This window comes from Pteropus medius, unplaced genomic scaffold, assembly GCF_902729225.1.
Source record: "Pteropus medius unplaced genomic scaffold, Ma_sr-lr_union100, whole genome shotgun sequence".
Classification (NCBI taxonomy): Eukaryota; Metazoa; Chordata; class Mammalia; order Chiroptera; family Pteropodidae; genus Pteropus; species Pteropus medius.
The window spans coordinates 2,170,323-2,183,891 of NW_024354498.1; the positions used below are offsets into that span (position 1 = coordinate 2,170,323).

Below are 13,569 nucleotides of genomic sequence, written 5' to 3' on the forward strand. Positions count from 1 at the left end.
TAAAAGCCTTCCATTTTGTACAGCTCCTCTGGGCTACTTTCTGCTTGCTAGATGGGATGCTGCCCAATTCATTAATTGTTCATAAAGCCAATTAGATCTTAATATTTAGTTAATTAAATTTTATTTTTAACATACCCTAACTCTTATGCCTTAAACACTTTGAAGGTTTTCAGTGATATAAAAAGATATCTCATTGATCTCTTCAAAATGGAATGATCTTGAAAGGTATTTCAGAAACAATCAAAATTAGGTATTTATGCTAAAAATGAGAGAAAAACTTTCACCATAAATAGGAAAATACACTTCTATAAATAACAATTTTGAACATTTTTAATGATGTTGCTGTACAACATGATATACACAGTGATCTGTAAAACTCCAAGTATAGATTGATTTGGCAATGCCATATAAAACTGCAAGAAAGATGAAGTGTGAAAAACAGCAGGATGTAGTTTAAAAATAGACAAGTAAACCATGCATTGAAAATAAACAGTAAAGCTACCAACTGTGATTCATCTCTGAGGCTTTTCCTCTGGGAAAGTCTGCTGTTTCATTCAAGTCAATATTTAAAATGGGAAGAAAAAAAGGATTTTGTTAGCCTTAGATTTTATTTTAGTTAAGAAATGTAAGAAGCTGGTTTTTGAAAATAAATAAACATTTGAATGGAAGCACCACTGATTTTGGAGTTTTTATGAATTGTAAATATTTTTCCCCTAGCACTTTAGCTCTTTTTTTAAATTTATTTTCTTATTTATATTTTAAAAACAATTTCAATTAGAGTTGGCATTCAATATTATTTTATATTAGTTTCAGGTATACAGATAATAATTAGACATTTATGTAATTTATGAAGTGATCCCCATATTATTTTAGTACCCATCTGGCACTATACATAGTTATTACAATATTAATGACTATATTCCCTATGCTATACTTCACATCATCATGACTATTTTATAACTACCAATTTATACTTTTAGTCCCTTTACCTTTTTCATCCAGCTCCCCAGCCCCTCCCTCCCACCTGGCAATCATGAGTTCTTCTCTGTATCTATGAACCTGTTTTTATTTTGTTTGTTCATTTATTTTGTTCCTTAGATTTCACACATAAGTGAAATCATATGGTACTTGTCTTTCTCTGTCTGACTTATTTCACTTAGCATAATACTGTCTAGGTCCATTCATGTTGTTGCAAATAGTAAGATTTCATTTTTTCATGCCTGAGTAATATTCCATTTTATATATGTACCACAACTTCTTTATCCAGTCTTCTATGGATGGGCACTTAGGTTGCTTCCATATCTTGGCTACTGTAAATAGTGCTGCAGTGAATATAGGGGCGCATATATTTTTTTGAATTAGTGTTTTGCGTTTCTTTGGATAAATACCCAGAAGTGGAATTGCTGTATCATAAGATAGTTCTATTTTTAATTTTTTGAAGAATCTCCAAATTATTTTCTATATTGGCTGTACCAATTTGCAATCCTACCAACAGTGCACGAATGTTTCCTTTTCTCCACATCCTTGCCAACACTTGTTTTCCTAGACCCTAACTCTTAAGTCTTAAACCTGCAAAATTTTTCAATGATATTAAAAGATCAAAGTATAAGAAGAAATGAATTCTAAATAAATAAAATTCTATATAGTGATTTGAGGTATCAAGGACAAAAACAGAAAAGCGGTACTTTTTAGCATTTGAAGAGAAATACCAAAGTACAAATAAAGGCTTAGATATGCTGCACTCCTAAGAATTACTTCCTCTTTGAATTGTATTATATTCCTTTGTCATGCTGCATCTCTTTTTTCAATGCTAATTCTTAATTCTAATTCTAATTCTAATAAAAGTCTGGACTACATGTGAGGAAAACAAAAAGCCTAAACATTTAACTTGGCAGTTATAGATAAAATCCTATTACATTTAAATTGATTTTGAGACCTTCTGAAATGTATATTCACTGAGGAGAAGTTGAGATATTCATACAACCCATGGCAAGAAGAAGAAGCAAAGTCGAGTTCCCAAATATAGAAATAGCACTCATCATTTGCCTTTCCTCTTTTCCATCACCACTAAAAGATTAAGAATCTATGAAAAGGGAAAGTTAATGTGATAGAAAACTATCCTGAAGGACAAAACATTTCACAGAAAAATTTATTCAAAGAGGAGTTTCACTTAACTTTAACCCACTACCAATCCATGCATTCCAGTTTTCATGAGTTCTAAGTAAAAACACTAAACTGTTGCTGGTGAGGTCACATATATCCTGATTCTCTAGTCCACTACATACTTTCAGTCCTTACCCTATCTAATCTCTCAGCAACATCTGACACTACTGACCATTTCCTTTTTCCACTAAAACTCTTTATTCCCATCTTAAATGTTCTTACCACACACACACAAAAGGTAATAATGTGAGGAAATAGATGTTTTAACTAACTTTATTGTGGTAATCATTTTATAATAAACAGCAAACCATCATGTTGGAGTCCTTAAACTTACACAATGTTATATGTCAATTATATCTAAATAAAGTTGGAAAAAATAAAACAACACTGAAATTTCAATACGAAACCAAAAAACAAACAACAAAAACTTTTACCGTCTTTGATTCCATGACACTACTCTCAACTAATTCTTTCCCACCTCTCTGCTTATGCCTTCTTATTTTTTTCAATAAGCTAAACTTCTAATCATTCTTCTGTTGTTGGTAGTTCACAGAGCTCATTCCTCATCCCAGTTCTCTGCATTCACTCAGAAATATTTATTGATCATCCACTACAGGCCAAGAACTCTTCTAGATAATTGTGATACCACTGAACAAAGCATAAGAAAATCCCTACTGTCTTCAAGTATACATCCTATAAAGAGTAATCGGACAAAAACAATAAGAATAATATATAAGTAAATTATGTAGTGTGTTAGAAGGGTGTAAATGTTATAGAAAACACATAGGACAGAATAAGAATATACTCTATAACTGTCCTTAGACTACATATTAATTTATCTGTGACTTTAACGATCACCTATATTTTAACTATTCTCAAATCTCTATCAACATATCTTTTCTGAGCAGCAATACTATAAAGACCTTTCCACTTTAGTATTCTCCAGCCATCACAATTTATCATGCCCGACACTCAACACTTGTCTTCCACCACAGCCCGTTCCTCCTATTTTGATAATAAATAGCACTACCATCCACTGTGTCAGTCAAATCAGATACCTTTTATTCACTATGAATGTGTCCTTTTTCCTTAGTCTCTAGATCGTACCTGTCACCAAGTCTTATTTATCTGCATAAATATCTCTAACATTCTCCCATCCTCACTGCTATTTCTATAATTAAAAATCTCCATAAATAGCATGGAGAGGATCAATTCTGTAGTCAGATGCCTGGTCTGAATACTGGCTCCTCCACTTACCTGCCATTTGGTTTTGAACTTAACGTCTTTAAGTGCTAGTTTCCCTATCAGTAAAATGAAGACAACCCTCCTAGGGTTACATTATTAAATGAGAGTGCCTGGAGGTATTAGCATGAGAATCACCAACAGTATCAGCAGTAAGATTAGTTCTTAAAATACCCTCTTAACTGGTTTCCCTTCTTCTAGACTTTCTCTTCTCTAATCTTTCCTAACACTGTAGCCCAAGTAATCCTCAAAATTCACAGATCTGAAGACAACAATGACCCTAAACAATGCCTTCAGCATTAAGTTCAAATGTCTTATTAGCATGGCAAATATTTTTTTCTCCTTCTTTTTCTTTCCCTTTTAAAAGTTAAACTGTTAAAGCATCATCATTATACACAAGTCAGCCTGGAGCTGAGCTTTTTTTGTAAAAGAGCTTCAAAACATAAACTTCAGTTTCCTTTTTCAATTCACAAAAGTCTCAGTCAGTAGAAGATTGTAAAGTTATCACAAAGTTGACTTTTTTTCCTTTCAAGTACATATTTCACCTTTATGGTCAAAATGTTAAATGGCCTTTGGTTTAATTGATCACTGTGGTATGATATAACATAAAATAAGCATTTTGAGAACCTTTGCGGCAATGAAAGCCAAACAGATGATTTAAATTATTTTCCTTTAGATTTTTGGTCACAGTTTCTCTTCCTATGAAATAAAACACCATTGACTGACTTTGTGGATTGCTATGTGTATGTTTGCATGTATTTTTGTATGTGTGTGTATACTTATGTGAGTTTAATGTGAATTGGCATTACTAAGAGCATCTTATTAGATAATAAAAATAATGCCATTATGAAACATTATGAAATACAATAAAATTTCAGAAACCATTATAGTGTTCTAGAAGTTATTGATGTGATTTTATAAACGGCCATATCTGCCATTAAGAAGTAAAAACATTCCCTAATAATTCTATTTCATTTATTTATTTATTTATTTAATGAGTACCAGTGTAAAAAGATAAATAATGAAATACACTAAATACAAATATTGAGGCTGAGCAAATTTGCAATTATAAGGCAGGTAATAGTATAAGAAGATATAACTAAAATCAATTGTGTTCTTTAAGCTTTCTGGTAACTGAGAAGCCTCCCAAAACAAGTGTATTATGCTACTTAAGGACTAAGACATATTTTAAATATATTTTGCTTATTGACCATTGTATAACTTGTAGAATTATTTATTTAAAGTGTAATTACTTCAAACAATTGATAAATGTGGTTTAGACAATTATGAGAATTAAATTTTAATGATGTCATAATGCAAAAGAAATATGTTGTCATCAATTAAATGTCAAAAAGTTAATAATATATAGCTTAGAGTTTAGATTTAGTACCATGTTATGTATTATTAATATATCTAAATTTTGATAATATAGAAATAAGTAAAATTACCTTAACTTTCACTTTAAAGTACACATACTTTATTTTTAATATGACTTCATATTTAAAAAAAAACAATATAATTATATGTATATATGTGTGTGTGTATCCTACTGATATTTATTCAAGAACAAATTCTGGTAAAATTATATATTATCAGAGCTTCTTGTGAAAGACAAATGTATTTTAAATTTTGATTATTTAACCATATAACATAGTATATACTCATAAAAATTTTCAAAAATGAGTTTATTTAGTTTTTTTTAAAAACAGTTGTAATCTGTGTTACCATTAAATGTTTAACCAGATATAATTTTAATCTAATTTTTTTCATTTCATATTATGAATTATAAAGAGACATTTGTTACTTGATATTTCTCTACCTCTCTAATCCTTTCACAAGAAACCATGAAATAATGTTATATTCAAACCGGTGTCCAAAGAAGATTACTTATGAAACATTTGCAAGATTTTACCTGTCCAGCCAGGCAAGCAGACTCTTGGCTGCTCCAATCAGATCCACAACCGAAGTCAAAAAGTCATTTGGCAATTTTCGGCTGGTTCTCCCATCATAATGGCCACTCCTTCTCCTCCCTGTTATAAAATTCTGTAGATTTTTGGCAGATGCATTCAACTTGTGAGAAAGGGTTTTTAGATTTTCTGTTTCCAAGCCATAATTCTGAATTATAAAGAGAGAGAAAACAAATATACTTAAAGTCAATAATTCACCCATCCATTAAACCACCTACTGAGCACTTTACTATGTATGGGCAACGGAATTAGTTTTAAGAGTTATAAATAAACAAGACAGGATTTGCAGCTTAGTTGAACCCTCAGTCAAGTGAGAATCTGGGGAAACTTCTAATAAGTTACAATAAAATGTGTTAAGTACTAATGTGAACATGGAAAGATGAGAGCACTATATATTGGAACTATAGCACTCAAGACAGAAAGTTTATAAGAATTCATAAGTGTTTTTTTTAACCCCACACCTACATTCATTTACTTGCTAAATTCATTATTACCAACAATTAATTTTGAGTACCTCTTCTATTAGCACATGCATAGTCATGATTGCAGGTACTAGGAAAAATTCTGCTTCCTCAAAGTGAGCAAAGCAAGCACAACTCAACAATAAAAAGGAGTAAATCATAATATACCTTTTTTCTGTGTCTTCTCCTTAATGACTCTCATAAAAAGTTTCTTTGAGAATATGGTGCCAGGAAAAACTCTGCGTCCTCAGGTGAACCAATACACATTTTCCTTTTTATAATACAAATTATGAAACTACACATATTTTTATTTTTGCATGGTTGCATTAGCTCAAATGTGAAGCACATCTAAGGCAATCATAGTGACTTTCTGGTAAGTGTATTTCTTTTCATTAGTCTCATTTTTAAATTTCTATTAATGTTTATTACTTTACCCTAAACATTTTTTTTAACAAATTGTTGCAGAAAGGGGTTATATAAATAAATAAAAATAAGCTTTCTTAAAAAAAAAACATATTCAATAAGAAAATATAGGATTACTTCAAATTAACTTTAAGGAAATATTTCATAAGTTACGATTAAGTTTTAAAACAGCTAATTGTGAAATGTAAAACATCTCTAAGAAAGGCTATTAACCTGATCAGAGGGTGATCTTGATCAAACTACTTAGCAGCATGCACATTACCGTCATGTGTAAAATTAAAAGTATTATCACCTTATAGAAAATCATAAAATCCAAAGAATGTTAAATAGCCTCTGAGGCCCAAACAATTCTAAGTTTGATTTGCCCTCCTTTTACAGTTGATTAAAGTTAGACACTGAGAGATATTTTGGTTTGCTTATAGGGCTCAGAGTTTAGAGAAGACAGAGTTCATCATGCCACCTGTTAGGGGAATGCCTCTACTATAACTCCTTAGCACCAATAGTCTACTCCTGCTCAAAGCAGGGTGGTGACAACAGATGAAGCAAAATAGAAGATAAAATATTGGGGGAATAAAAAAGAGAAGCAAATGGTACAAGAATTTAGCTATATTATTAAGTCAAAAACCACTGGATACCTAGTTTATATAAAATTTAGGTTTATTTTTTCTATAGTAATTTTAGAAGAGAGAACTTGGAGGAGAGAAAAGGAGACACTAGAGAGGATTTGGATACATAAACACTAAAAACCAAGTCATATTACGTATGTTACTACTAAAGATTTAATAGTGATAAAAGTCTGATTGTTCTCTGCTGGGAATTAACATTTTTATGGAAATAACACTTTTTTTTGGAGCCATGGATTTTTTTTTAAAGAATCATATTGTAATAAATATTTGCTGCTTATTTTAAATTACAATATTCTTCTCTCAGGTTAAAAGGTTTCGCTGTACGAACAAAACAACATTCAATTCAAATTCTATTGCATCTGAGCATGGATTATCTGCGAAACATTTGAGAGATTTTATCCAGCTTGTCACTATATTAAGAAGAAAGTCTCTTTATAAGTTTATAAAAGATACTCCCTAATGACTAGACAGAACAATTTGTAATTACATTGACCACATGTAAATAAAACTTCTGAAATCCTTAAAACTATTTTTGAAGTTTTTTCCCATGTTAAAGCATTTTCCTTTAAGTACAATAGTGTCTGCATTTTTAATTTTTGTGTATTAATAATTTTAATGAAGAAATATTTGTTTATAAACAAATTATAACATTCTTACAGAATTTCAAATTATAATAGTTTATTAAAGAGGATCCTAATCGATCAACCTGGAAATAGTTTTGTTCTGTAACTTTTATCCTCCACAGAAGATTAATTTAAGTTATATCTATTCATATAATAGAAACATCAAATATTTTATTAGAAAAGGTAAAAATAATTTTAAAATACAAATCTTATAAATCAAAATCTGAAGGCAAAGTAAAAATATCTTGAAGTCTTCTAAGTTTAAGATAATACTAAAATTATTATTTTTAATGCAACTCAAGAATTAGAGAATATAAAAATCTTCTGGACAAAACCTCAAAGAATGGATACCCTGAGAAGGCCTCCGAACTTGGAAACCTATTAAAGAAATGTCCTATGTTGAGTAGAGGTGAAAAATAAGGAGGACAAAGGAGTGTAGAAGCAAGGAGAGATGAAAGATTAGTAGAAAATGGAGAGGAAAATTCTTACAACTGATCCTACTTAAATATAACTAGTTAAATTGATAATTCAAAAGCATTTTTTTCAATACTAGAAGAGTTGTAAAAATAGGTTAAAAGCTCATCCATATATAAAGGTATCTATGTGGTACTATTTTAAGAAGAGGGATGGATTAATCGATCTCTCAAGTTAATTTTTATCATGACGATTTTCAGTAGCTCAAAATCAATTACTGCCGACATAGATATCTTCTTGCTATTTCTTTCATGAAAGGGGCTGGTTTACTGTGACTTGCTAAGTCACCAGTAAATCATACTCCTTCACCTACCATGTAAAGAAGGGACAAGTAAATGAAGCACCCCTTTGCTTTTGGCCAGAGGCAATGTACTACCTCAACTTTATAAAAATGCAGGTTTATTTGTTATGGACTTGCTTTACACTGGATATGCATGGGAAAACTAGGAATTACTATTAGTATAGAAAGGACTATACATCAAGAAAACAAAAGCTTGGACAGAAATGTACTCAGTAATTTTCTTTGTTCTGTTACCTATTTGTTTAAATACTTGGCCAATAGTATGTCTGCCAAGAACCAGTCTGACTAGACTGATTCAACATAGCCAGTCTAGTTGTAAGGAATTGGTGCTAAGTTCATATTGTTCTCTGTCAATTATATGCATGCAAAAGCACATCCAAGAAATGAAGGAACACACTTAATATTTTAGAAAATCGAGTTGGCTATATCTTCACTAGTGACAAATTCTCACTGAACATTTAACTAAAAATATTCGATACTGGCACCACATTTTACAATGTCAATGCTATTTTATTCAGAGCTCTTAACTTGAATGTAGCATGTAGCAGATGTTTAAGTTTTCTAATACTTTGCTTATAAATGAGTGAGTCTTAAAAGGATTGCTTTAATGAATTTTTTAGAACTAAATTATTTTGCGATGAATGAACCAAGCAATTATGTTGCAAAGAAACAAATCCTAGCAACTGCAGATGTCAAAATTTTCTGGCAAGGAGAGTGGGCAAAATGGCATAAATGATAGAGGCTTTGTTCATCCCCTCTTTCAACTGCATCAAAGGTGTGATGGTAACATGGAGCAAACAGCAAGCAGAGTCACCTGGGGTCTAGAGGAACAGGAGTCTTATAACTAGGAGAGAAGTAAGAAATCATCCTGCAGTAGTAGGAGGTAGGAGGAGGTGAAGGACGTGAGGCTGCCAGTCCTGAGCGGCTGAGTGGGACAGAGGCTAGGCAGCTGCAGATGTTTCTTTTAAAGGGGTCGTGTCTGCGACTGGATTTTATGGTGATGGACTTGCTCGCTTTGAGCACCAGTGCTCTGTTGGCTGCTTGTGAGGCACTAGAGATACAAGGGAACAGAGCTGTTGGAGCAAGGGCTGGAGGCAAGGATCTCTCCAGGAGAGAAGTGCCAGCCTTATCCATTGTTCCTCTATTGAGCCCTCCCCCTCCCAGTGTTGGACACAGTGCCTCCATAACTGAGACAACATGGAACTGGATAACAGAGGTCACTCCGCCCAAAGAATTCCCTGAAACTCTGACTCTCCCAACTTGTGGCCCCACCCAAGCCACATCCAATTGTGTCCTCAGTGAGTCCTGTGTCCCTTGCGGAGCAGCTCCAAGACTCACACTAGTGGCAGCTGACCTCGGTTTCTGGTGTGGCTTCTTGATGCAACTATAAGCACAGCATCTGTGGAATGCTGGCTGAATCTTAACAGGTGGCCCCAGAGGGGCACAGGCTGAGGCTAAACTTGTCCTGCAGCTGAACTCCTCTCAGGTCTGTGCCACCGGACACCTACAACACAGAGCCACGGCAATAAGACCAGGAGACTGAGGAGCTTTGCTTAGTACATAGAAACAGACATAGAAAGGCAGCCAAAATGGGAAGACAAAGAAGCAGAAACCATATGAGAGAACAAAACAGAGATTCAGGAATAATGGAGTCAAGCAATCTAACAGATAGACTTCAAAACACTGGTTATAAAGACGCTCAATGAACTTAGGGGAAGTGTAGATGAACTCAGTGAGAACTTTAACAAAAGAATAAAAAATATAAAAATGGAAAGAGAAATTGAAATTATAAAAGGGAATCAACCATTAGAAATGAAGACGACATTATGTGAGATGCAGAGTATATTAGATGAAATAAACAGAGTGGATGAAGAGGATTGAACCAGTGATATAGAAGATGGGGAAGCCAAAGACACCCAGTGAGAATAGCAAGAAAAAGAAGCCAAGAATATATTATAATAATTTAAGGAGCCTATGAGACAAAATTAAATGTAAAAACATCCATGTCATAGGGGTACCTGAAGAAGAGGGAAAACAAGAAGTTGAAAACCTATTTGAAGAAATAATGATGGAAAACTTCCCCAATCTGGTGAAGGAAATAGACATAAAACCCCAGGAAGCACAGAAAGTTTCAAACAAGATGAACCCAAAAAGGCCCACATCAAGACACATTATAATTAAAATGCCAAAGATTAAATAGAAAGAGAGAATCTTAAAGGCAGCAAGAGAAAAGCAGTTAGTTACCTCCAAGGGAGCACCCATAAGACTGGCAGCTGATTTCTCAAAAGAAACTTTGCAGGACAGAAGGACTTGGCACAAAATATTCAGCGTGATGAAAACCCAGGATCTACGACCAAGAATACTTTATCCAGCATAGCTATCATTAAGAGTCAAAGGACAGATAAAGAACTGCCTAGACAAAAATAAGCTAAAGGAATTCATCACCAAGAGGGATTCTTTACAAGAAATGTTGGAGAGATTCTTTAAGAAGAAAAAACATGTATGAAAAATGTTAATAAAGAATGATAGTAACTACATACCTATCAACAAGTACCTCATGGAAAAAAATTAAGTGCTCCAACCAAAAGATAGAGTAGCTGAATGGATAAGAAAACAAGACTCCAACATATGCTGCCTACAAGAGACCCAGTTCAGATTAAAAGACACACAAACTAAAAGAAGATAGAAAAAGATATTGCCTTGATGGACCTAGAGGGTATCGCGCTGAGTGGAGTAAGTCAGATAAAGACAAATACAACATGATTTTATGTACATGGGGAATCTAAAGAACAACATAAACAACAAAAACAGAAACAAATTAATAGATACAGAGATATTTTGAGGGCTACTAGAAGGGAAGGGGGTTGGGGGATGGTAAAAAAGGGCAAAGGGATTAAGAAGTACAAATAGGTAGTTACAAAACAGTCATGGAGATATAAAGTGTTGCATAAGGAAAATAGTCAACAGTGTTATAATAAATATGTAAGGGAGAAGAGGAGCACTAGATTTACTGGGCTGATCACTTTGTGAGCTATATAGATCTCTAATCACTATGCTGCACAACTGAAATTAATATATCATTGTATGCCAACTATACTTGAAAAAAACTCATTGAATTGTACAATGCAAATACGAGCAACTAATTGTCTATTATATTTTGATAAAGCTGGAAAGAAAGGTAAACTACAAATTTTTTTTTTCCTGCAAAATGCCTATTACATGGAAAGTACATGAAGAATAAAATGAAACTGTTTTTATCCTGTCATAAATGATTCACTTATACTTCCCAATAAAAGGTGTATTATCAGAACATAAATTAAGGGCTATACATTAAATTATGTATATTTTAATTTATGCTTTACTATTTCAGTTAATATACTGTACTCTCTATTTAAGTGTACTAAATGATAGCATAACAGCTTGAAAGAGTTAATCCACCTCCAAATCATGAACAGTTTATTTCTTTCTAGAATAACATGGTACAAACAATACACTTGGTGTTTAATGAATAAATGTTGCATGAATAAACAAGTTACTAAATAAACCTGATTTTCACCAGTTGCCATAGCATTTATTCCCCATGAGGACTAACTTTAAGATAAGGCAGATGAAAATATTGCATAGCTTAAAAGAAACAAAGGAATTTGGTAATTGTTCTGTATCTTCCTTATACTAGAATCAGAAACTTCAGAGTCAGAGGCCATGTCGGCACGAGAAAAAATTACAGTTCTCTGGAGTAAGGTAGAGACCTTCATTAAGATAACATTAATTTAATCCTCTGTGTGCTAAGCACTGGTCAGGAAGCATACTGGAGGACCAAAAAAAAATCTAAGCAAAGAATTATAATGCGATACAAAGTGTTAAGTTGCCTTTCTTCCCATCACTTTCCACTCTGCACCAGTCAAATGAAAATCCTCATTTCTCTCTGAACACTCCATACTCTTTCACAACTGTCTTTACACTTGATATTTCTTCGGCCTAGATAAATTTTCCCCAAACTTTTGTCCAGCACACATCTACTCATCTTGCAAGTCCCAATACAAAGCCCACCTATACTTCCTGGATCCCTCAGCAATGTTCACCATTTTCTTCTGCATTCCCTTAGGATTTTCTTTAAAGAAGACTGTTGTCTTCTTTAGCAGACTGTATATGTCTTAAGAGCACAGACTATGCCTTTTTCACCTTTGTATTCCCCATGATAGCACTGTTTGAACATGAATATACAAATGTTGAAAGAAAAATAAATATAGTAGATGTAAGGAAAAAGTACAAAGGCCAGTAGAAACATTACAGTTTCAAAGAGACAGGACATAGTTCCCCATTCTCAACAGCAGAACTATTGGCCTAGCCATCTCACTTGCTGATGAGGGTTCTCACCTCCTTATTTTATAATGGCATGTAGAAGTAAATCAGAATTCATTGCTCAGAAATTTGCTTTATATTCACTGGAAAACATCTGTTGCAAAAACTGGAAGATATCTAGACTTCTAATGTGGTGATGTATAGCTATTAGGAAGCAGTGAAAACGAAGTTTAAAATTTGACTTCTCTGGAGAATGAAAGGAATTTATTGCTGAATAAACAAACAAAGAATGAATTTAGTGGGGTTTTTTTCTGTGTTAAGCTCCAGAAGATAATGAAATTTTTGCAAGAAAATGATGTAATTCTATGGTGCTTAAACTCAGAACTACAGAGGGATTAAAACTCAGCATATGAAAGAATTTACCATAGCTCCATGGCTCAAACATCAAAATGGTCTAGTCATATATCTCTGATGCCATCCTTTTAAGTAAGTTTAGGTCAGCAGAGCTTGTGCATGGGCCAAACTCAAAAGCCTTCAGGTCCAAGCTATCTGTAGGTAACACTGTAACCATCGATCTTTCCTTTTTGAAATTGGCAGTGAGGGAGCCTAGCACATGATTGGTTCATCTATGAGGAGCCCTGCTTATGAAACATACACCCTGACTTCAAACTCTGACATGCCCAACTATTACTGTTATAGGAGATTTGGCAAATAGGGGACTGTGAGATCAGATGCTCATCTCCAAGCCACTTCTATTGCACCTTCATGGTCATTCTGGCTTGGATTTGGAGACCAGTATGCAAAAACGCTATAGACCCTTGCCTTATCCCAGGTACTCTTTTATTTCAGGTACACTTTCTATGATCTGATTCAGATAAGGGATTAGTGTGCGTGTGTGTTCTGGTTTGAACTGATTTATCTCAGGAATAGAGAAATAAGAAGATCCTCACACTATCATGTGCAAAATGTGTGAATTTTCTCTCATCG

General features: G+C 33.3%; 1 protein-coding gene across 1 annotated transcript in view; it reads right to left on the reverse strand.

The window, feature by feature from the left end:
• Positions 1-13,569, reverse strand: part of CNKSR2 (connector enhancer of kinase suppressor of Ras 2) — a 265,051-nt gene that overhangs the window by 186,921 nt on the left and 64,561 nt on the right. Inside the window, exon 3 of the mRNA XM_039852288.1 lies at positions 5,318-5,520. Within this exon, the coding sequence (XP_039708222.1) occupies positions 5,318-5,520 (203 nt within the window). The remainder of the gene's footprint in view (positions 1-5,317; positions 5,521-13,569) is intronic.